This window comes from Orbicella franksi, chromosome 8 (assembly GCF_964199315.1).
Source record: "Orbicella franksi chromosome 8, jaOrbFran1.1, whole genome shotgun sequence".
NCBI classification, from domain to species: Eukaryota; Metazoa; Cnidaria; class Anthozoa; order Scleractinia; family Merulinidae; genus Orbicella; species Orbicella franksi.
The window spans coordinates 3,955,358-3,981,129 of NC_138152.1; the positions used below are offsets into that span (position 1 = coordinate 3,955,358).

The following is a 25,772-nucleotide window of genomic DNA, read 5'->3' on the forward strand; positions in this document are numbered from 1 at the left end:
CGAAACAACGAAACACACCAAAAAAACAAGGTCGAATTTTAGCAGTCATCATTGCTCATTTACAAGACGCTAGCCGTCTATAGGGTAAGAATTCTTTCTTCTAAATTCTCCCTCTAAAAATGTGTCATAATATTACGAAAAGTAGCTTTAGATAGGACATATGAGCTAAACACGATTCTTCTCCCACTCGCACGCGGCCAATGATGCCATTGGGTCATTGATACGCATGCGCGCGTTCTTGTCTCGAGATTTTATGACGTCACAAAGAAGCCAACGAAGAAAAACAGCGCTTATTTTTCTCGTGTTTCCTTCGGTGAAATTTTGCGAAAGTTTGTATACTTCATGATGTAGATGCCTACTTCACAATATCATTTTTTGACAAAATTTTATCTAAGGATTTCTTTTTTATTCAAAAAAGGAAGGTTAAGGATTTTTACGAATCTACCCTCAAAATCAGGGTAGTATTCCACAGGCTTTATCTCTGGAACGCAGTCGGTAACCCCCAATTTGTTTGGTATTTCCGACACAAGTAGGTCATTATCTGATTGCAGTAAAAATGAAAAAAATCTATCGACTGGACAATTTTCGCGCGATCGTCCTTAAGTAGCTCGCCTTGGCCTGAGGTTTTTATCAAGTTTACCCTAAATCCGCCGTTGGAATGTAAACAATTGCGTGATGCGGGTAGTCACCCTCGAATAAATTCGTTTTTCCAAAAACCTGCTGACAGCAATCTTTAGAAACAATGTATGTGGATAAGTTTGTATAAATATGTACTTTTTCATCTGCCTTACAGCACCCACGTCATCCGTTTACTGATAAAGTACGTGACTGCAGACTGCTCGTGGATATGATTGTCCATAGCTGGTTCAATTCCACAAGATGGCTCACTTAATATTTTTGGTGATGGCCGCTTTAGAGGTAAATTTAAGTAGTTCTCTACGGTTTATGGCAATTGGATCATTGACGAATTAATTCAAGTGAAAATACCATAAATCATAAAATCTACTAGCTGCGTAACGCCATCTCTGTGAAAAATCTGTACCTTCACAATAAGCTCAACCTCAGCTGCAAAATATCGGCAAGGCGCTGGATTTCTAGAAATTAGCCGATGAAAGGATTAAGTCTTTTCGTCGTAAGCTGCTCCAGTTTGAGTGAAATAAGACAGTGTCGAATTTAGGTATGTTCCGCTTTAAGCTTATATATATCGCTGACCAGGTTGTGTTGCGACGGATGTTTCTTCCACATGAGCTGTACATTACTCCACTTTAAATTTCACATATGTTGAAGATTAACAGCTTTTCCATTACACAGCAAAAAACTAGCTGGATATATTTAGATATAGCAGAGCTTCAGGACTTCATAGTTTCCTAGCTCCTCTTGCCACACGCTTGCGAGGAATTTGCCAGTCTATCGCGACTGAAAAGTAAAACAAAATAATTGCTAGTTTGGTCAGTTTGAGTTTCACCTGAATTGTAAGCATCGCTTGATGTTTCATCAAGGCCCAATAACTTTACGTCCGTAGATACTGCTCAGTTTTATTCGTGTAAAAATCCAGTAAATTCTCTGTTGTCGATGAATGAGAGCGCCCGCCGCTGCGTGTTTTGTACAGTCAGTAAACATGACAAATTGTACTTCCGCCGCACTTTCGTGTGAAAGCGTACATCGAACCCAAACAATAACTCTATAGTTTTTAAATATGTTTAAGATTGATAAATGTTTGAGAACATATTAAAAGCTAAGCTGAAAATATGTGAATAAAGCAGAAATAATCAGCAAAGTTACGATGACGCTTTCTTTAATCAACTTCGAATAACGATTTCGATTTTGTTGATCGAGTTATCAAAACACCTTGTCTATTTTCATTTTCGCAGTGTAAAACTTCACTATGCTTACGTTGAAGAAACACACATGATGTTAGTAGCCTTTTTTGCGTTCGTGAAATTTGTTGTAGCATCTCAGCACAAAAGATAAAGAAAGAAATCTTTGTCAAGATTTGTTGACAATTGAAAACACCGACTCGGGCTTGAAAGAGCACGAGCTGCACTATGCAAATGAGCTAATTGTACGCGTCAGACTTTCCTTTCAAAAACTTTTGCAAACTCACCAAACAAGCAGAAACAATAAGAAACGATCAAAACAGGTTTTGGTTATGATTAACCATTGTCTGAGAAACTCACAAATTAACTCCATACCAGAGTAGAGAGTTTTCTTGCTATATTCTTAAGTCAGAACAAACGCGAAAACATACGCGTAAGCTTACAACTAGCACGAGCAGATCTTATTATTCATTCCCAGCGCGAGATTGAAGTCTTGTTTTTGACCCTGAAAAACCCACCTTTTCCGTTAGCTCAGAGCATAAAACTATATATAAGCGCCCTGGTTCGTATTCCCTGCCTTATTCCCTGCCATCGCTGTGAAAAATACGCAAGATAATCTCTCAAGGTCTCTCAACTCTCACCATTTGATCACGCAACGTTACAACATCCCCGCGAGAGCCCCCGACATGTGCGTGGATCCACGCGGATATATGACGTCAGGATAGCGCAATTTGTTCTAACAATAAAAAAAATTGTTCCATATCATAGGTGCGCGCGGATCCCAAGGCTTACGGTCTCCGTCCCCGATTATGGTGTATAGTTAACCCGTGCAAAGTGTTCTTATGGCATTTAAAGCTATAGCCCATAAAAAGGTCATAATTTAGTGCTATATTTCGCTTGCAACACATTGCCAAATTCTGCGTGTCTTTTTGATCTCGTTTCGGGCTCAAAACTAACTACGATTTATTGTATTTTACGTTAAGTCATACCATGAAAACATGAGCTAAATATAAAAATAGGTCCGGAATGCATACTTGAGAGCTTATGCCTAGTTTTATTTCATTCGGTTGGAGTTTGTTTTTAAAAGTCAGTATCTGGGAGTATATGGCGGTAATAGACCTCTCCAGCCACGCTGTAAAATAACGGATCGTCACGTGACTAAACCAATGCTGAACAACTGACAGGAATGGATTAGTGGGGATATATAGCTCGTGCAGCAATCCCACCCCCCTCCCCACCCCCACGGCTTCACTTATTGTAGTCGGTTGCACTTTTTTTTATTCTTTTTTTTTTTTTTTAACTTTTTTTGCATATTTGGAGCTGAAACCTGTAGTTAATTTGTCTCATTCTTTTTCCGGCTTTTCTTCTGTGTTTTTCTAGGTTAATCCTTTATCTAATTTATATATTTTTCTCATGTTTATTTTGATCAGTTTGATAAGACGTAACTTTTGGCAAAGTTTAAAAAAATATTCTGTACATAAGTTTCAGAGTCAATTTAAGTTTTCAAAATTTTAAGGTGGCTCTGAAGCCTAAAAGAACTTATTTTTTAAAAAACTTTGCCAAAAGTTGCATCTTATCATGGTCAATAAGGACGTTAGCGCTAATTGTTTCTGCGCATCGTTACTGCGCACCCAAATTCACACGCCACGTCATGCATAAGGTTGTTTCAAACATTTTGCCTACAAATATTTTACTTAATAGCTAGCGCGTCTAGCAGCAGGTCTCCCAAGGTCTAAAATTAATGGCTCAATATGCCCTTTGAGAGATCAATAAAACAAACAACTAAAATAGTGTCTAGAGCGGTTTTCATTGCATGGTGATTTCCAACTACAAGGTATAACCGAATAATCACAAGGTGCTATCTCTTATATTATTAAGCTTATAACTTATAACTTTACACTTGTGATAAAAATAAATACAGTCAGCTCTTTCAAGGCGAGGGAACGAAGGCAACCCTATAATGGGAACACCCCCAAAACAGCAAAGTTTGCCAATTCCTCCACATCTGGATGTTAAAAATGATAATTTGTCGTAATCAACCGAAAATGTTAAATGTACGCTAAAATTATTCAAATGAACTCCTTGGGAGATTTTTGCTTATTTATGAGTGATCAGCGTTCAACAAGTTCTAAATCATGTAAAGCTTAAGCTGTCATGATGAGGTTATTTCAGAAATTTTGACTGTAAACATTTTGTTTAATAGCCAGCCGGGTCTAGCAGCAGGTCTCCCAAGGTCTCAAATGAGTGACTCAATATACCCTTTGAGAGGTCAATAAAACAAACAAGAGATACAGTGTCTAAGAGCTGTTTTCATTGTAAGGTGATTTCTGACTACAAGGTATAACCGAATAATCACAAGATGCTATCCCTTATATCATTAAGCTTGTTGAAAACTTACCATCGCAATTGCTTTGGCCGTCACCATCATAACCTGGTAAACAGCTACAGTTATAGGAACCAGGAACATTTACACATTGTGCTTGGGCATGACAGGAATATGGCCCCAACTGACATTCGTCCACATCTGGATGTTAAAAATAATAATTTGTCGTAATGAACCAAAAATGTTTAAAATATGCTGAAATTATTACAATGAATATCTTGGGAGAGTTTTGCTTACTTATGAGCGATCAGTGTTCAACAAGTTCTGAATCATTTAAAGCGTAAGCTGTCATGATGAGGTTATTTCAGACATTTTGACTACAAACATTTTGCTTAATAGCCAGCCGGGTCTAGCAGCAGGTCTCCCAAGATTTCAAGTAAATGGCTCCATATACCCTTTGAGAAATCAATAAAAAAAACAACAGAAACAATGTCTAGAGCTGTTTTCATTGCATGGTGATTTCCGACTATAAGGTATAACCGAATAATCATAAGATGCTATCCCTTATATCATTAAGCTTGTGATATAAGTAAATACAGCCAACTCTTTCAAGGCGAGGGAATGAAGGGAACCACTATAATGGCGACACCTCGAGCTCTCAAAACAGCAAAGTTTGCCTACTCGGCTGGGCTGAATTTACATTTTCTTTACGGGACAGTCCCCATCAAACCTTGTAAGGAACTGTTAAGGTATTGATAATGGTCTTTTTTTGTAAGAAACTGGGAGAAAGGCGTGGAAAAAAGCCTCAGGTGAAGAAGACCTCACTAACACAATCTTACCACAGTTGAAAACTTACCATCGCAATTACTTTGGCCGTCACCATCATAACCTGATAAACAGCTACAGTTATAGGAACCAGGAACATTTACACATTGTGCTTGGGCATGACAGGAATATGACCCCAACTGACATTCGTCCACATCTGGATGTTAAAAATAATAATTTGTCGTAATCAACCCAAAATGTTAAATATATGCTAAATTTATTCCAATGAATATCTTGGGAGAGTTTTGCCTGCTTATGAGTGATCAGTGTTCAACAAGTTCTGAATCATTTAAAGCTTAAGCTGTCATGATGAGGCTATTTCAGACATTTTGTCTGCAAACATTTTGTTTAATAGCCAGCCGGGTCTAGCAGTAGATCTCCCAAGGTCTCAAATGAATGGCTCAATAAACCCTTTGAGAGATCGATAAAACAAACAACAGAAACAGTGTCTAAGAGCTGTTTTCATTGCAGGGTGATTTCCGACTACAAGGTATAACCGAATAATCACAAGATGCTATCCCTTATATCATTAAGCTTGTGATAAAGGTAAATACAGTCAACTATTTCAAGGTGAGGGAATGATTAAAGGGAACCACTCTAATGGGGACACCTCCCAAAATAGCAAAGTTTGCCGAGTTGGCTTGGCTATGTTTCTCTTTTTTATCTTCTATCTTTTGGGAATTTTCTCTTTTTCTAGAGGTCAGGAAACAAACGCTCAAAAACTATATGGTTTTTTTTGTTGTTTGATTGCAAAAATTACGGCCCTTTTCAAAATTCCTGTAAAAAGATACGAAGTGACCGCACAGAAATGACTGATTTCAAATTCTACAACATAATTTTGTTGGTGATAGGGTAATCTTTTATCTATCGAAATTTGACTGAAATCGGACAAAAAGCTATTGAGTTGTAATTCTTCGAAGTGTTCCCATGGAGGGAAAACAAAGTTTCGACGTGACATCAATTAGTTGTTAATCGATAAGAAATTTTTTTCCTCCAGAACAAAACTGGTATCCATTTTCTCGGTAAATATTTACTATTTTGGAATTCTATTTTTCATTGTTTGAAAGCTCATAGCTCAACGGAGGAAAAGACTAGATGTACCATTTGAGAAGGAGTGCGAGGGTTTCATCAGGTTTCCAAACGCAAGAAAACATTTGAAACCATGAGGCCGCAGGCCGGGTGGTTTTATTGTTTTCGAGCGTTTGGAAACCTGATGAAACCCGAAGCACGAGTTATTTATTTATTTATTTAAATTATCATTTGAATCAGTTTTCTCAATTCAAATATTGTATTTGAGACGTGAAAATGTGATTCTATCACCTAATTGCTGCTCTGTGACAATTTTTGAATATTCATCAATGTCACGTTACCTAGCTGTTTGTCAGTTCTGAGCGAACACGTCGTTTCGCAAAACGCATGGCAGAGTGCAGATTTAGACCTCCTAAAACTCGCGAAGAAGAGGAAAAGTGTGTGGCCAGCGCTATTCCGAGGTAACCTGTGCGTCTAGTCTGTTAAATGCAGGGGTAGATAGTAAATTAGTACGCCTTAGAACTGGGAATTTCTAACGTTAGTGCAATTTTAGGTCGGAAGTGTACAGCAAGGTCGAAAGCAAACCAAAAGATGAGGTCGCCACCATTGAGCAAGAATTTAAATTTAGAAAAAGAATGGACCTTTCCGTTTTGGGGAGTTAAATAACTGTACCGTTACATTTAACGTCAGCAGTAAATAAGTTAGCCTTAGTTAAAGTTTGTTTTGTAAAATGTGTGATTAAATAAATTTGTTTATCTTCATGTGTTTTTCTTGCTTTATCAATACGCAGATTAAGAAAATTTGCATCCATGCTTGAAATTATTTCCAAACACGCCGTGGTTTTCAACTCGTTTTTCATTGGGTTTTTAAATCCATTCACCTGACCAGAATAAGATGCTCTGGTTGGGTGAGAGCTGCATGAATAATTAATGAGCTTAAGAAATAAAATGAAAGATTTACACACCTGCGCAAATATTTCCATCCAGACGATATCCACCAGGGCATACACAAGAATACGATCCATCACTGTTCACACAGGAAGCTTCCACTGGGCAATCATGGGTGTAGTCATTACATTCATCATAATCTGATTGAGGACAAAAAAAAAAGATAAAAAAATAAAAACCTTTTCTTTGACAAGAAAAACAATGCGTGCAGGTTGAGGGCGCGCCGGGAACAATGCCTGAAGAGAAATTTTGATAATTTTATCAAGGCGAAAGGCTACTGTGTTTGCCTAACAGGCTTACAGTTTGAAATAGCTTGACAAAAAAAAAAAAAAACATAACGTCGGCGTTATATATGTTACTTGTCTCGAAAACGAAATCTAATAAGTTTTAATAACCTTCCACAAGCTTTTCTCTCCACGGAAACTGAAACCAGGGAAGAATCGTACGCAAGGTTTTGCAGAAGATTTCGTCAACCAAAACTCTATTCAACCTCCATTGAATGCCATAGAAACGTCAAGTCACGTCACCAGGAAATTAATAAACCAAATTTTCTCTAGTTTAATACAGGGAAATGCCAACAGCTTGACGACTATACCTTCAATGCTGTTTAATTTAGGAAAGTGTGAAATTCGCGCGGGCACTTTCTTACGAAACATTGCCTAAGGAATAACTAGGTGTACTTTTGTAAGAGCGTGAGTAGTTTCGTCCGTAAGAGTTCTAAAGTTGTAAAGAAAAGTTAGAGCTGCCTATCGTGCTTTTATCCGAGTAGTGAAATAAACCAGTTTGTTGCTGTTACCGACGATCCTGAGTTCTGTCTTGAAGTATAAACCCTGCTATGTCTAGACACTCGTAATACACCTTAAATTTCCCAGGTGATAGGAAATAGTATACCTTATTACATGAAATTTTCGCAACACCTCATTAATTTCGCCAATTTCGCGATTTAAAAAAAACCGCGAAATTAAAGTGACGCGATCAAGAAGTGTCGCAAATATAGCGAAAATTAAGTGACTAACATTATGTTATGTTAAGTATGGTACAGCCGTTGCGGTTTTGTTACTTTTGACATTATTGTACTTTTGGTAAAGTCGGTTTACCAAATTCAAGGACATGTTTAAGTAACATTGCCAAGGAAATAAATTGTGTGTTACTCGTAAACGCGAAGTTAAAGTGATTCAAAACACAAAATCTGCGCGAAATCGTAGAATTTAAGTGTTGCTAAAATATATGTGCACCACAAAATCGCGAAATAAACGTGTCGCGAAAATTTCATTTAATAAGGTATGTTAATTTCTAATATGTAAATCGATCAAAACAGGAACAATTACCTTTCTTGCAAGTAAATCTGTGGCAGTCTGTACAATTAACATCACTCCATTCGTACTTATGGTTTTGAAGGAAACCAAGAGTATGAACACAGTCCTCGTCATTGAGGTTATTTGGTTGCCTCTTTGCCCAGTCATGGAAGTCATATGGTGCCCCATCGCTCCACACAAATGTTCCTTCTGTGTTAATATCAGTCAAGCCCAACCAAGACCGTTCTCCGCCGTGTATATTTTGAACATAAACATTTTCTTCTTGGCTGTGGATACTGGGAAGGTTAGCTCCCAGAGTAGCGCATGTCCCTTGGCTGCTACGCCACGAGTCGCAGGAAGATACTTTACTGTAGCAATATCCTTTGAAATAAGTCCAGTCATCTTGGCAAATATCTATTCAAAGATAATGTAAAGTGAGTTTTCTAGGGATTTTTGTTATTGTTGTAGTAGGCCAGGTTGTTTCCTTAAAGCTTAATTTTCAAGCGACATGAGCATGAACATTAAGTCAAGTAGGCAACGACAGTGGGGAAATAGGCTTAGGACTAACTATGTACAGCCATAAAAAGAAGGAAAAAACGGGTTCTTCTTGTCTTTCACCCCTGAAAAAAAAAATTCACCGCGTCATATACATCCTCAAATTTGATGTCTTTTATGTCTATACATTTTATGTCTATGCCTGTATGTACTACGAATGCCTGGATGATTCCTAAATATGGGCAATGCATGTAGAAGGCGAGTTCAGAAACGTTTTGTTTTCTTCGAATTCAGACACTTTTTGTATTCTTCGTATATCTTAATAGCAGACTTGTAGTTGTGTACCTGTTTTCGCATATGTTGATGCTGCTAATGAAAATCAGCTGCATGATCTGTAACTGCCCCCTGAAAGTTACAATCAAGCTGTACCTTCCAATCCTAGGTACACTCTTTTTGATAAACTGATAAACGTTTTCGTAGTTGAAACGTCTTAAAACTTTTTTTTTTAATTATGTTTTTACGCGTGCTTGTTACCTGATAATACTGCATATGACACAGTCAGTGGATCAAAGTGTTGAACAAAGAGTTCTTTGACGCAAATTTTAAATCCCGAGTTAGTGATGAACTGGAGGGAGAGAGGGAAAAAAGGGTAATGGATAAAAGCACAACGATATTAATAACTTAAATTTAAAAATTGAGCATTCAAAACTTATATTAAACCAAAAATTGAACTTTCAAGTGAGACATAAACGTCGCCTCCCAAATTTCCTCAGGACCTTTACACGAATTATTTCTTTGAACATTTAAGTAAAATTATATCATATATTTTTTCTTTCAAAGAACGATTTCTTTGGTAAAGTCGTTTTTCCCCTTTGGCATCTGGAATAAAGTGTAAGTATAAAGCATGAATTTAGTTTCGGTTTTTTTTTTTTTTTTGGCTTTTTTTAGTTTACTTATTTATTTATTTGTTTATTTATTTACTTATTTATTTATTTATTTATTTATTTAAAAAATCTTTCAAAAATACCTCAATCCAGCTAACGATCCCGTTACATTCTGCTGCTACAGTTCCTACACTGCTAGAATGTTTGGCTGTCAACAGCACTGTTGGGGATTTGCTGTAACTCCGGATGAAATTGACTTCCTATTGGACATAAAATCATTTTTATATTAAATCAGTTAATCTAGAGTCGTCTTTACATGTTCACAAAATAAGAAGTAACAATACGGATCAACGGAGTAAAGTAAACAACTCGAAAATGATTCCTTCCATGTTATCACCGAGGAAATGTGGTGTTCCCCTTTCATTTGAACACTTTCGGTTTCCCCACCCCCGATTCATTTTTTACCGCATTCCGAACGCTCTTCATCCTTGTCGAGTCCCTCCCCGTCGCTATTACTCTCACCTGGCAAAAAGCAAAGTTGTGATTCTTGGATGGCAAAATGTCATTTTGAAAACTGACATCATTATACTCTCTAAACAGTGGTCTATGAAGGGAGTCGAATGCCAGCCAATTCTGTAGCAAAAAAGACAAGAAAATAAATCATGCATAAATAAGGAATAGTCTGCTATTGCTTACGAGATGATATGAGAAAATTAAACGTCTTCTTATGTCATCTAACGCATAACCTCCACTTCGCAGTGCAAAACGCTTTACAGTAGTGAGACCAAAAGAAAACTAGGTCCCTGCGAAATTTTAAAATACATAAAAAAAAGATGAAGACGCCTCTAAAACTGTCTCCAAACATTTTGAACTTCCCGGCCATACCTTGTGAACCATAGTTACTTCTCTTCATCGAGTCAACAAGGAAAGTCGTATCAATTCAGAGAATAAATTTATCTTAGTACCTCTGAAATGGGACTACACTGCAGTATGACGTTTGCTTTGTTGGACTGCATTGGATCTAATTCAATTAAATTAACACTAGATACATCAGATTGGATTGCATTGCATTGGACTGGATTAGATTGGGTTGATATGGATTAGAACAGATTGGAATTGAATGGAATTGAACGGACGGGATTGGATTGCAATACATACCATAAACCTGGGCTTAATTAATTTATATACCACATTACCACTGCAATGTCGTCATGAACCCCTGCAAAGTTTTGAAGTTCCCGAAGACAAATCACAAAGGAACTCGCTGACACGTCCTCAAGCCACACGCTAGTAGCATCGTGCTTTAGACCTGACCTGAGGTGTTCAGCTGTGGCGAATACCGTCGGTGGGTCAGAAAATTTTCCCTGAAATTTAATTAAGTAAAAGTTGAAATCTTAAGATAAATGAATTTTTTGGACAGGAGAATCGATATTCATACTTTGTCAAATGAAATATTTTCAATGAATATTAACTTAAAAGGCACACTTACAAATGGAAGGGTCACCGTCTGACATTTACTCCCAGTCCACCATCGAGAGAACTTTTCTTGTCCTGCCACTCCTCCAGGCGGTGCACCTTGATGAGCTATCCAATCAATAGTGGCAAAGCTATCTGAGGGGTAGTCATTCCTACCAGCTCGAGTAACACAAGCTGTAAACTGAGTGCTGTTAACACTTTCGACCCAAGGTATCGTGGCCTCGTGTACAAAGTTAGAATCAGAGTAATTCACATGGTTAACTGTGAGTTGTATGTACACTTTCTGGTGAGGGTAAAATTTATACGGTTCAAATGTGAGGATTTCACAATGATCTTCGGCCCATGTGGGGACGTTCTCGAGTATGTGTCTTCCTTTCTGAAGAGGGAAACCTGCAAGGGAACAAGGACAATTCGTCATGGAGCAAGTTTGGTATTCATTGATCCATGTGTGTTGCAAAATATTTTTTTTGTTGTTTTAATGTTTCTCTGGGCTGGTTGTATTATCTGAAGCAGCACAACACATTTGACTTCCCTATGACAACCATGTTTTTCAATTTTTTTCTTCCAATACTCGCTTTCCTAAGCTTTGAGATCAGTTTCATTAAGGCTTTGGATTTTATAGACATATTATTCCAATTTTTCTATAGCTGTTCTATTCTTCGGTCTGTTTCATTGCTGGATTCAAGGTTGCAGATCTTTGGAGATTTGACGTCGTTTTAAGCCTTATATGAGGTCATGACTAAAAAGTGATGATCTTTTTAATTATACAAGTCAGGATGTTTTACATGCCAGATAATATTCTCTTTCTAATAATAATAAAAAGGTTAAAATGTTAAATTAAGACGAAAATGCCATGCAAGTTTGATTACTATTGAGTCAATGCTTTTAAAGTTACACAATAGAGGGCACAAGTAGGACGACGAACACAACGAGTAAAGAAAAAGTAATACTGATACTACTAATAATGACGATAATTATACCTGTGCAGCTTCCAGGATGATACTGGGTATAATTTCCACGAGTTAGACAGATTTCTTGCTTTAATAAGCATAAATTGGTAAACGTGCGGCCGTTAGAGGCGCAGACTTGTTCCTCGTACGACGGGCAGCTGTCCTCACAACGGCAAGAAAACTGGTGCGGAGCTAAGGGCACACAGTGGCTTTCGTAATTGCAGGTCACATTTCTGCAGGGATCGAGATCTTAGATGAAAACGCAATGAGAAAAATATTTCCTTGTGATTTCGTGAGAGACTAATTTATTAAAAAAATTATATATAGACCAAGGCGTGGAGAAGACAGATAGTTCTACAGATGTTTAATCTAACTACAGTGATCGAGGAATATTTCCCTCCTAAGTTACCTCCTATAACCAAGTAGTCGACATGTACAATGTCCCTCTGACCATCGTAACCCACACCATCCTTGATGCGCACTCGAAAGTGATAATTCGTCACTTCCTGTAACAATGGCAACAAATGATAAATAAATACCTTTGATGAAATAAATTAATTCAACTCAAAAAGGCCGGACAAACTTAATAAACAAATAAAGTACCAGGAATTGGATCCTTGCCGACAATATAGGTTCCAATACATGTCTCATTGCAAAACGCAGTGTGCGAAAGCATACGTTAATTAGGAGCTCTAACTCGAAAAAAAAAAAAATAACAGAAAACATGTAAGCACCAACTGACGACTTCAAGATGTCCGGGATCGTTATCAGATTTGATAACCATGTGACGTCACAACATGGCGGCCATTTCAAAAACCGGGAATTTTCGTATTCACTTCGCTTTGCTCGTTATTTGTTCGATTATACTCGGGTAATTTACTCATAATTCTATTCGATAATTACCGGAAAAGAAGGAGCTTCACGTGTTTTGAAGATGGCGGTTGAAGACCAGCGTAAACGATGTAAAATGCTACTCGTAAAGTGAAACAGCGCTTGCAATTTTGCATCCAAACCAGGTATGTTTTTCATTTTGTCATTAGATTTAAGTTACCTGGAGATTTTTGCGAAAATCACAAAAAATATGTCGTTAATCTTCACGCCATATTCTTGGGATTTAACGTGTTTTTAGTGTTGTGCACGATCTGTGAAAAAAGTGCATGGGGGTATTTTGATTTGCGATGTGTTGTTCGTAACGGCGGCCATATTTACAGCTGTAATCGATATGTTCCTAGGTATTGAGATAGCGGATGCTGGTACCCATAGAATCAAAATAGCAAATTTATGTCGATTTTGTGGATATAGCTTGGTCATTACATAGGGTAGGTTTATTGTTGTCGAGTTTTGCAGCATAAAATTTTCGTTCCTTTTAGGCCTGACAGACACGCACCATTCAACTTTAAGAATTACTGGTGGCAAAATCAAGGGGTACGTAAAAGTAACTTACATAAATCATCTAAGCCCCTTCAGAAAAAATTATGGCTCTTAGTGAGTCGCTCGATTCATGGTACGGCAGTCCAGGTGGTCGGGAAACCACTTGCGAATCTAACATTAGTTGTTTATTTTCTTTTGAAGGGTTACCATGAGGTCAAAATCAAGGGGCCAGAAGGAACTCCTTTTCATGTCCTTCCTGAAAATTGGAAACAAAGACTCGTTCGCACTTCGTTGTGTTTTACCGGAAATTAGAGAAATACCCGAGACACTTCTAGACGTGCCACAGTCTGGTATCCAAGAGCGCTAAGAAAAATTACACTTTGAGAGAAATTGCTGGAAGACAGATAGGCCGGGTGCAATACTTCATAAACAGGGAACTAAAACACCTTTCGGACTGCGGGAAAATCGACAATCACGTTAAAGGGTAAGTTGCCTATATTTTAGAGGTCAATTTCAACAACTCACGGTCCTGAAATATTTTCCGGAAATGCCGGCCAAACTAGGTCAGTTTTCTGGCACACCAGTCGTTGTAAAATGAAGCTTATTGTTGGATTTAGCGAGTGAACTATGGTACGAAAACATATTACTTGAATTATAGTTTCTTTTATATGAATCGGTCATTAAAAGCGTTTTTCCATATCACCGAATGCACAACAATAGACTACTGATCTACAACTAAAACAATTTTTTTCCGGAAATGCCAAGACTTCCAAGTTTACTGTCACATCTCACGACATAAAGTGTTGCATGTACCCATTCCACTGAACGGAGGTGTATCACGAATTAAAGTAAATATACCTGCTATATTTTTGTTGTTGTGCCAGAACCATATCAGGCGAGCCCACAATGACAAAGAGAACTCCAGTGCATCAAAGATGGAAACGAAATGTACAATACGGCAGAGGGGATTGAATTAGCAATCGCAGAAATGGAATTTGGCGGGGGATGGGATATGGCCATCGAGGTAAGCTATTCTATCTTCAGTATATCTAGACAGAGAGTCGACAGAGGGAGGGTCGCGAACTGTTTCGATACTGTTATTTCCATTTCATAGTAATGAATCATAGTAGGAGATGTTTCGGTCCTAACCACGCTTCGCTCATGCAAATTCGACGAAATTCAGTTACAGCTCTCCGCTTGGAATATAGAAGCAACTTGTTCAGTGTCAATTTGTGAACTCAAGATGTATTTACTGTTAGTGTTTCGTTTATATGTTATACAGACTGTTGAACAGCCAGCTTCGCCAACTACCAAGAAAATGAAGCCTGAGTGAAAATAGAAGCTATCATATTAGTATCAATAAACAACGCTTTTGTGAACAGAATAACTGTTGTCTACGTTCGTGTGTTTTTACTCGGAACAAATATTATACGGTGTCTATCTGAAAATGAAACTTTTCGCTGTAGCTTTTGGACAAAGACAGTTTTCTTCCATACATCTCTGATAACGATCCCGGACTGGCTAAAGAGAGAATTTACTGAGAGATAGCAAAAATTAAAGTACTGAAATATAAAGAGCAGAAGGAACACAAATAACGGATGTGTTCAGGAATTCATCCTTGAACATTTTGTAGTCGTTAGTTTAATTTAACATAAATCATCATCGAGAACCATTTATCCGGCCAATTGAAGCATAGCGTCTTTTTGCCTCTTTTCAAATGTAATGGTCGGAATAATTACTCTCATATCATTGCAATCTTTATCATTATAAACTTTATCCCAGGTGGGAAAAAAGACAATCAGATCATGGTCCATACACTGACTTCTTGCGTGCTCATTTTTTCATACGAGAAAATTTGTTTTGGTAAATCAGCTGATGCAATGGAAAGAAAACTTGCAAAGCATAGCTAAGGAGTACGACGGGAACATTTGGCCAGGGATTCACTCAATGAACGTTTAAATTTTTTTTTTTTTCTTTTGAAAATGTTGGCCTTTCCTGTACGTTTAGATCACTGTTATACGCGTAAAAAGGCAACTGGAAACCAACAAACAAATTAAAACTTCGACAAAGAGAGCAAGAAGGACCCAAAAAGAATGTAGCACGTGTTATTCCAAATGAGTTGTCTGAGCCGGTTGTTTTACAACCTTTGACCAGTCTGTTGAATTTAATCGCTGTCTTATGGCAGATTCGAATGGTGAATGTTTTTAAGCGTACCTGAAGCCAGCTGTTCATTGGATCTTTCAACGGAGAAACGACGTCGGTATTCCTGCTGCCGTTACTAACAACTGTCGTGAGTACCACAGGTGGTGCGTAAAATGGACTGATAAAGTTCACAATCTGTATGAAATAGCATAAACACGCGTTTTGCAGTTATTCAAGGCTTTGTTGTAGGGTTGTTATAATACTACTTAATGATTAAGGCCACAGACTGCATGTAATTGTAGAACAGCAGGTAGTTCACCGGTGGACGCGGCTAGCTTATAAAACTATAAGGAGTTTTTTCACAGTCTAGTCTATGGTTAACAAAAGTTGGTTTACGGAGGAGCAATAACTACGTAATTGTGTTCTCATCTATTTGGCATGAAAGATCGACAAGGTATAGAAGACAGGGTTGCACACATACCTTGCATAAGGAATAATTGTTCTCCGCAGTTGGTACCTCGTTTTCAGAAAGCACAACCTCGGATGACTCTTTAACGTCCCACGATGACGGGTAATTCTCGTACGCCATCCAGTTCTAAAATCAAACACAAAAAGGCTAACTAACCTCAACAACGGCGATTACACTCGATGGGCTGGTTAAAGTAACTTTTTCTGATATCTTTGAACAGACAAAACATGGTTAGTTCGGACTGGGAAATAAATAATTATGGAGAAACTTACCACCATAATGTGTTGGTGAGGCCCATCAAATATCCTTGACTCTTGCAGACAAACTTCAAACTGACTTGTAGTAACACTTTCTATCCAAACACTCATGGCATCCCGCTGTTGGCTTTGAGTGCTATGTTTGACAGTTACTTGAATTTTAGGAACCGATGAAAAGGCCTAAGAAAAACAAATAAAAACCCATTGCGGTGAATTTGAATAACCATACATTTTCACTCAGCACTGATTTTAAATATTACAAGACATTTTGTACCTGCAGTTTATCTTTTCACTATATGTTAGGAAATTGGCATATATTAGCAGCCATTAATACAGTCGACTTACGATAACTCAAAACCTCGCTAACTCGAACCAAAATCGAATTTCCCTGGTTTTCAGTCATACATTTACTGTAATTTTACTCTCGGTAACTCGAACCATCGATAACTCGAACCTCCTGCTGACTCGAAGCAACTTTCGTTTCCCTTCAGGTCATTTTCTATATAATTTTACCCTCGATAACTCGAACCATGTCTGTCAATACGTGACAAGTCAAAAAAAAAAAACAACAACAACAACAACAACAGTGTACTGTAGTCCAAAACACTAAATTTATTTTGAAGCAGCCGAGTGAAAAGACCTGTACAGTGTACAGTTCCTGGACTCCCTGCTGCTTTCCTTCGTTATATTTTTCACAGTACGTTACGTTCCGATTTGTAAAGTAATTTAAAGAAAGACATGTATTGTTTTGTTTTCACTCGACTTCTCTATTCTGTAATTACATTTGATTAAAATGTACACTGCACGAATAGAAAAATAAATTCCCGGTCATTTGTTCTCAATTCCCGATAACTCGAACCCCCGATAACTCGAACCTTTTTTTTTTTCTTGAAGGTTCAAGTTATCGGGAGTCGACTGTACACTCAATCGTACCTGGGGAAAAGCCAGCTGACTGCATTTTGCTCCAGTAGTAAACAGACTAAAACTTTCGTCTCCGTGATAAACTCCTGATTGGGAACCTTGGAATGCAAACCAATCAATGGTGGCGTCTCCTCCCGTTCCTCGGCCGCCTTGCACGAGACAGGCCCTGAAACTGCTTGTTGTCACATCTTCCACCCAAATAAAAGCAGAATCGTGTACTCCTGATGACTCGTTTCCATGATTAACTGAGGCGAATATTCGCACGGAAGTCCCACTGGAAAAACTGCTGCTAAATGACACATTTTCGCACTGACTAAGACCAATTCCCATTTGTTGAAAGTCGATTTTTCCCTCTCAACTCCTAGAAAGGAGAAAAACAAACAAACAAACATCAGACGTTTTTGTGGCGTAAGAACGTTATCCAAAATTATTTAAAATTGTTTGATTCCCAGCTGTAGTAGACTTGAAACGTTTTTCGTTATAAAGCTCCCCTTGAAACCAGGGTTCAATCTATTGCAAGCGAGCGCCGACTGATGCGTTAAATAGAGTAACAAAAAAAAAAGCCATGTTACACAGCAGCTTCCATGAGTTGGAATGTCCATCAGTTGTTCTACCGGAGAAGGGAGCATGCCGCGCGTCTCTTGATCAAAATACGAGATTTGCGATAGCCTACAGTATCTCAGACCTGACCCAGCATCAATATTCTATTTATCCATAAGTGCTGCACGTCTCAAGTCCTTGACCTCTTTTTCTCAGGAATGGTTTAGTCTGCATCGACGCTTGGAAAGAGATTCGCATTTCTCAGTTCATGTTGACTGGAAAAGCCAGGCAGTTTCTTCTCCACAACAAACAAAATTTCAGGCCAGATCTAGAGTTTCAAGGACTAAAGCACACCGTATTTGCTGACTTATTTAAGACCAAAATGATCAAAATCGATACCTAATCTCAGAGGAACAGACTCATTTGACTTGCTGCGTACAGATATTTGTTTTGGCAACATTCCTGCTAAAAGGTCACTACCCACCCCGCAACCCCCACCCCCAATTCAAATTGCATAACTATTTATCACAAAGGATTATCTTGGTATGTTATCCACAATCAAGGTAACTGACCTTTAATCTTACAACATTGTGAAATGTTAAGAAGATCGGATATTAAAATAAACGGCACGCAATGCATGCAGAAGCGATGACGTTTAAGAATTGTTCCTAGAAGATTGGAACATGGGCAGACGAACTGATTCTTAAACTTTTGGGTTAGAAATTTTAGGGGTTTACATTTAGGGTAGTCCATTGGTGGTTCATTCAAGTAGTTCATGTACCAGGTTCATCTTGTTAGTCCATGTGCTAGCGGTCAGCAAAATGTACCAACCCAAATAAAAAGCACTCCGCTGAAAAGTTCCTCTCTCTGAAATCAACACCTTATTATCTTTAAAGATATTTGGCAAAGCTAATTACCTCACCGGAAATTAATTTGTTGTTTTAAACATATACTTGTCCAAGAGAAAATCATTTTCTCTTGACTTGTCATATCGCGTGTGCGACCCGCTTGTTTATCTAAAATTGTATGTATCTAAGATATGTTATTATGAGTTTGCCCGTGAGGGCAAATTTATCCGACAATGTATAAACCAAAATCCACCCCCAAATCTTCGTTTAAAAGCTGAAATTAAAAGCACTCCGCTGATCCTACAAACACAGCAAAGGAAAGCCGCAAAGTACAAGTTTCTCTCTCTCTGAAATCGACAAGACTGGCAAAAGTGCAACTGCGCTACCAATCCGTAAATTTTATGTAGACCCTTCAGCTATTGCGTGTGCGACTTCCTTGTCTATCTAAATTTGTATGTATGGACGATATGTTCTTATTACGAGTTTGCCAGTGAGCGCAAATTTATCCGACACTGTATAAACCAAAATCAACCTCCAAATCTTCGTTTAAAAGTTGAAATTAAAAGCTGAAATTAAAAGCACTCCGCTGATCCTACAAACAGCAAAGGAAAGCTGCAAAGGAAACCCGCAAAGGAATGTTAGTCTCTCTGAAATCGACACCTAATTATCTTTAAAAATATTGGCAGCACTAATTACCTCACCGGAAATTAATTTGTTGTGTTAACTGTATACTTGTCATATCGATTAAAAGCAGTCTGCTGATCCTACAATCAGCAAAGGAAAGCTGCAAAGCCTTCACCTATCGCCTGTGCGACTTACTTGTCTATCTAAACTTGTATTTATGGAGGATATGTTCTTATAATGAGTTTGCCCGTGAACGCAAATTTATCCGATACAGTTTAAACCAAAATCCACCCCTAAATCTTCTTTTAAAAACTACAATTATAAGCACTCCGCTGAACCTACAAACAGCAAAGGAAAGCAGCATAGGAACCCCAGAGTGCATTTCGCTTCTACAGGGGGATCATGATCAAATGTGCGCGACATAAACGCACGGACATAAGCGCGACAAACTATGCGAAATCACTATCCAAAGGAATGCATGCATGCCAGCGTAAAGCGATGACGTCACACAATACGTCGTCGCTCAAAAAGAGTGAAGAGTTCTCGTGTATTAAGTGGTCAAATCAGGTACGAAAATTAAATCGATGAGCTCGCCATAATTTCGCTCTGTAAGGGATTCAGCATGTAAAATGTCGGGACTCCATTCGTAGGCTGACATTAAATAGAAACGGAATGACATGAAAGTGTTACCATGTGATAACTGGAGTTAAATAGGTCTATAGAATAAGCCATATTGTCTTGACGGCGAAATGGCAAAATAAAGGAATTTTGTCTTTAAAAAGGTAAACCTAGAGGGTTTGAGAAATTCAGCCGGCAGCTGTAATAGCTGCGAGCTATATAGGAGGCGACAGAGCTTCTTAATTGCTTTTTAATATCTAAACAACATGGCGGGATGGCGGGAACCACAAACAAAAGATCACGATGGTTCACATGCTGCTTACGTCACTGGAAGTGCATTTGAACTAAGTATCATCACAGCAGCACCCCACTGACCATAAATTCGGCCGGGTGCCACCGATGAAAAAACCGTGATACAACTCTGCGGCTAGAAGCGGCTCGCGAGAGCCTTAAAATAAGCCATTTAACTGAAATCTGGTATAGTAAATACCTTATATATTTTAACACCGGTACATATACAATATCAAGACAATGCCCCATGATTCTCCCTGTCCGGCTTTTCACGGGTGTTTTGGTTTGTCGTACAAGCTTCCCGGCTCGTTGCAAACCTCAGATTATTGGAATAGAATTGTAACCAAAGAAACGTCTATTCCTAGATTCGTCCTTGTAAAGTCTTGGTGTACTTTTGGGAAGCACACCAGCTAAATGAGCTTCTTATCTCCCCTCACTGTTTTAGAAACGAGTGATCTAATAATCTGTGCCCTTTGTCGTGCGTATAACATGTTGAAGCTGGAGACCTGTTTGTTAACTCTTTGGTTTTAATATCGTCACGGAAAATGTCTGGCAAAGCTATTACCTCCGTAAATATAATTTCTGTAATATACATTTAATAACTCATCAATATCCCTCATCGGAGGAGATTGCGCTACAGATAATACCTATTAATTAAGACAAAGTGCGCCTTCACTAGGTCAATTTACTGTCAGAATTGAACACTAACTCTAGTTATTTGTAAGGGGTAACAACTCCAAATTATTTCACCTTCCCCAATCTCGTCTCATTCATAAAGCTACGCAGTATGGGCAGCCGTTACCACCAAAAATACAAACGGTACAAACAGTCTAGAATAAACAGAAATGGTTGGAATATCCTTTGTTAATTAGTACAGTTTACATGGAAACGATGTAGCTAAAATGCAGTTGGTCCGGTTGTCTTCGGTGGAGTGGGATACTCAACCAGTAAATGGTTCAGACAGTTTAGAAACTGTGTAGCTGCCCTTGTCGAAACGGTACAATGAAGATATAAATGATTCAGTCTAAAGGTAAATAGTTTAGCTCCAGTTTGTTAACTGGTATAACATAAAAATAAGTGGTCATGTCAAAGAACGAATAGGCTACCTATCACTGTTCAAGCGGCACCGCGTAATTATAACTGGGCTAGAGTGATGTCAAATGGGATAGCGATACATGAAATGGTAAAGAATAACAACAATTGATACAGGGTAAGATGGAATAGTCGAACATCTTACATGAAATGGCACAGAGCCGAGGGAAACAGTTCAGCGTGAGGTCAAATGAGTCAGCCTCGGCTGAAATGTCATGGTATTCGGTCAAGTTAAACAGCGTAACATCAAATAGCACAGCTTTGTGTGAAATAGCTTGGCATACATTCAGACGGTGCAGCCTAAGATCACGTGCGGCTCGGCGTGAGGCAACTTAGGGACTCTTCATGTGAGCTCGGTAACCGGGCTGGCTCGGTTTCCGGGTCGAATTTTGTTGTCTGTTCCGTTTCAGCCCGGTCGACCGGAATGAAATCCAAGAAACACAGCCAAAATGGTGAACCATAAACTTCTGTCGTTCGCGGCTGTCGTACCTTTGTGGACTCTTGTGACTTTACTAATAAAACTTATTCGCATACTCCTAATGTGGAAATACATACAAGACAAAAATTATGCCATTTTGGCCGCTATGTTGCAAAAGCGAAGCTATTTTGTCTAAAAAGTTTCGTCCCGGTTACCCGGGCTGGAGTGTTCATATGGAAAAATTTTCATCCCGGTTATCGAGATCTCGGTAACTGGGCCAGCCCGGCTTCTCATATGAACACATCGAAATTTTTACGGAGGAAAGAGTGGCAAGGCGAGATCTCGGAAACCGAGTCAGCCCGGTTGACCGGGCTCATATGAAGAGGCCCTTAATTAGCCGGTGCATACACGTTTTCGTGAAGTTGTACAGCGTAACATCAAATGGCACCGCGTTGCGTGAAATTGCTCAGCATACATCCAGACTGATTAGGGCAATAATAAGTTAGGAGAAAATTTTGAGAAATAGCTAAGAAATGTAATGTATGAAACATACAGACCCTTTTCATAAATGGCTGCCAATTATAAATTCTTTTGTAAGTATTAAAATTAGCCTGACTAAACTCGTTTTTGAGTTTTTGAATTTTTACACCCAAACGTGTTTAGTGAGGCTAATTTAAATGCATACAAAATTTTGAACTGCCAGCCATTTATGAAAAGGGTCTAGTCTGAAATAATGGAGTATTGCACGAAGTGGTTTAGGGTGAAACTGGATTTAGGTGGCGTGACAACGGTTTCTGCTAACTTATTATTACCCTAATAAGGGAAGAACGCGTTGTTCTGTTCCATAACATTTAACATCTTCTGATCGTCTGCGTTCGAGGGCTTTGCAGCTGGTCTAATGCACGGCATTAAAAATAGATCAAAATAAAATCAAACCGTTCAATAGATTAAGTCCAGAATCTGGGAAATGAAAGAAAGTAAATATGCTAAGACTCTCGCCAAGATCCTAGTCACAGCAATTTTTCTTATGCAAGATATGCGGATAAATTTTTTACCCAAATTTATAGAGATTTGTATGGAGACGCCATGCTGGTGCCCATCCGTATGGGCACCAACATGGCGGCCGGAAAGCAACAGAAACATCTGTCACTGAGTTTTGCTACAAAAGCGTAATTTTATCCCTCGAGGAACTCTACAACATTACAATAATACTTTTTCTAAGACATGAACTGTTCAGATAGCCAAATTCCCCCAAATAAGTCTCTTTCTTAACCATCATGACGCCGTCATGTAAATGCCGCCTCGCGCTAAAGCTTGGAAATTCAAGCGTAGTGTATCACAAAACCAAGAACCCATTCGGAGCGAAAATTTGTATGAATATTAGTTTTCAGCTGCTCTTATACATCATTAAGGTAAAATCTCAGGAAGATCAACAGTTTTGTAGTTTGAATTTTACTGACATCATGTGAAAACCAGCTATTGGCTCCAAGCTGATTTAACAACTTAACCAGTACGTCTTGTTCGCTTGGGTTAGTCCTGGTTGCAGATTGTGGAACACGAGCAACGGACTCTGCAAATCTGGCAGCTTTCTCGGCTTCAGCGAAGGTTTTTGGTTCTTTCATATATACCAGCTGACGGATATCAGGACGCAAACCTTGTAAGAAATAGGTCATCCTCTCCTTGTTGGTTAAGCCCGTAGGCGATGGAATTTAGCGCAGATATCGGTCATAGAGTGGTCCAGACTTTCACTTGGAGCTTGTCGGCGATTTGACGGGTATTCCCGTTGACCATAGCCATGGTCCTTGCTGGAGTAGTATGCTATCATGATTGCTTTACATTCTCGAGCGTGTCTTTCTCTTCTGAAGTCAAATCGCTGTAAAAATCCTTTGCTGGTCCAGCTAGATGGAGCACTAATTCGGTTAACGCACTCTCGCTCTCGAGAGCGATGCGTCGTGTCGTTTTAAATCGTTGCGATTCTCGAAGACTTCCAACCATTCCACAACGTCATCTCCATCTAAACCACAGAAAGGTTGGATCTTTACTGTCTCCGGAACTACTATGGACGTCTGCTGTTGCTGTCCAATTCTATGTAAAGCTTCTGTCAATGATTAAATGAGATGTGGATCCATGGTTGCTTGGTCGTCTGTTTTTGTGTTCTTCTCTTTTAGCTTCAGGAGACCTTTTATCACTGTTTTCTTCGTTCTTGTTTTGATTTTCTTTGTCTTCACTATCTTCTGAATCTTCTCACTCACTTTCTGTTTCTATGTATCCAAGGTCGGCGCTGGAAACAGATTCGTAGCCTGCGTAACAAGCGTTTCCGTGGGGTTTGGAAGCAAAGAAAGACCGAGTGACGGGATTTTCGGTGTTTTGTCTGCGCGGAAAATGGGGCGAGAGCCAAAAAGAAACAAAGAAGGGGGTGGGGGAGGGGAAGGAAGGAAACGCTTGCAGACAAACCCCTGGATTTTGAAAACCTCCGTTCGCCAGCGAACGGGGCTCGTGATTGGCTGGGCTAGTCCAATATTATTGACATCTGTCGATCAAAGGTATTTCAATACCGTTGAGTGCCAGACTAAAGGGGAAGACGGGTTCGAAGCTTGTTTACAAAACGCTTTAACTTTTCTCGCTGAACGAGGATTTAGTTGTCAGCTTCGACAGTACGGAGAAATCCTGTAGTGCAATGGCGACGCTTTGGTTTTTTCGAAGCCTGCAGAAGCAAGCGCAACACAATTTTCAGCTGTTCCTTTAATTTTAACATCCCTTTCTTGAATGCCACATGCGCCAAGGACAAGATAATAAACCACGGGACAGAAAATTCGCACTACTGCGTAGGAAAACCTAGTGATTTCGTCTGGCTTGTTACAAAGCAACATGTTGTCGTAGGTACTCTGACATTTCATTAGAAGCATTTTTTAATGACAGCATTTAGAACCTCTGGGTACAATTCTGAATGATTTATTATCTTGTTAGCTGCAGCATGCCAGTTTTTGTTACATATTTGCCTTATCAAAAATTTAGTCGTCTCGTCGCGGGGAATTCTTACGAGGACATTTTATAAACAACTTCGACTTGGAGGCCGCCTAGGGGAAGATTATCTTTATTCAGATACTGGTCAAGATTATCATTATTTTCCCTCTCAGATGTTTGAAGCCTCTCCTGCCCAAATTCCAAAGTTTTCCGAGAAGACTTTCCGTTGTTTGTTTTTGCTACAGACGATAACACTCGAACCGATTTGCGGATCTGGCGTTTCCAGCAAACGCTTCTTTACTGGAGTTGCCTTTGTGGGAGTTGACTTGCTAATTTTACCTTGTATCGATTCCTGGACGAATGAATACAGTTGAAATGGCCAAAGAACAAGAGTGTTTATAATGAATACAGTGATCCAAGATTTCGAATCTTGCGAGCACAAGGAGTATAAACGCGACTTGAATACTTCTTACATTTTAACTTTCTGGCAGATATGTGCTAAAACTTAGCCCTTGCAGTCCTTCCTTTTAGACGGATTGAGTAGAAATACAGCTTGATTATAAATTACCAAATTTAATTCATCGAGATTTCTCCGTTCCCACCGTTCGCTCATTGTTTCAGACATTTTTTGACAAGTTAAAGTTTATTTTGGTTCAAAGTTCACTTCCGCTACGGAAGGCCGAAGATTTTATTGGTTAATTTATGACAGCCGATGACAGCACGAAATCTCAGTGCGCGCATTCAGGCATGAAAAGCCAAGTGGGCGGTTTTCAAAATCCAGGGGGTTGTCTGCAAGCGTTTCCTTCCTTCCTTCCCCTCCCCCTCCCCCCTTTTTTACTCGCTCCATTTTTCGCGCTGTAATTCTTTGCTCCCGCACCCCACAGAAACGCTTGCTACGCAGGCTAACAGATTCGCTGTGAATTTTTGTTTTGTTTTGTTTTGGTTATCTGTAATTTATGCTACTGGCACTTGGGTGTGAACTCTCGCTAATGAATTAATTAGCGGGCTTGTTTTCCAAGCGGCGCTCGCTTCTCTTCTTGGATTTAAGTTTTCGTTGTCGGGGTCACTGAGGTTTTCAACTTCTAAGGCGATGTGTGGACCAGTTTGTAATCGCCTGGAATCGATCGTCGTGAAATCTTCCAGGGAATTTCTCTCGTTTCCCCCTGTCGATTCACG

General features: G+C 39.0%; 2 protein-coding genes and 1 pseudogene across 3 annotated transcripts in view; 1 reads left to right on the forward strand and 2 right to left on the reverse strand.

Moving 5' to 3' along the window:
- The window catches only part of LOC145495981 (uncharacterized), a 62,644-nt gene extending 45,097 nt beyond the window's left edge, over positions 1-17,547 (reverse strand). Inside the window, exons 1-14 of the mRNA XM_081475580.1 lie at positions 17,214-17,547; positions 16,296-16,460; positions 16,036-16,149; positions 15,627-15,749; positions 12,451-12,547; positions 12,072-12,290; positions 11,105-11,481; positions 10,812-10,979; positions 10,138-10,248; positions 9,759-9,875; positions 9,266-9,356; positions 8,270-8,650; positions 6,959-7,081; positions 4,216-4,341 (exon numbers count right to left, since the gene is read on the reverse strand). Coding sequence (XP_081331706.1) covers positions 4,216-4,341; positions 6,959-7,081; positions 8,270-8,650; positions 9,266-9,356; positions 9,759-9,875; positions 10,138-10,248; positions 10,812-10,979; positions 11,105-11,481; positions 12,072-12,290; positions 12,451-12,547; positions 15,627-15,749; positions 16,036-16,149; positions 16,296-16,460; positions 17,214-17,531 — 2,530 coding nt within the window. The 5' untranslated portion in view covers positions 17,532-17,547. The remainder of the gene's footprint in view (positions 1-4,215; positions 4,342-6,958; positions 7,082-8,269; positions 8,651-9,265; positions 9,357-9,758; positions 9,876-10,137; positions 10,249-10,811; positions 10,980-11,104; positions 11,482-12,071; positions 12,291-12,450; positions 12,548-15,626; positions 15,750-16,035; positions 16,150-16,295; positions 16,461-17,213) is intronic.
- LOC145495612 (uncharacterized) overlaps positions 1-25,772 on the forward strand; it is a 265,207-nt gene that overhangs the window by 233,997 nt on the left and 5,438 nt on the right. The window lies entirely within an intron of this gene.
- Positions 1-25,772, reverse strand: part of LOC145495977 (uncharacterized) — a 192,652-nt pseudogene that overhangs the window by 68,350 nt on the left and 98,530 nt on the right. The gene's annotated exons all lie outside the window — the stretch shown is intronic.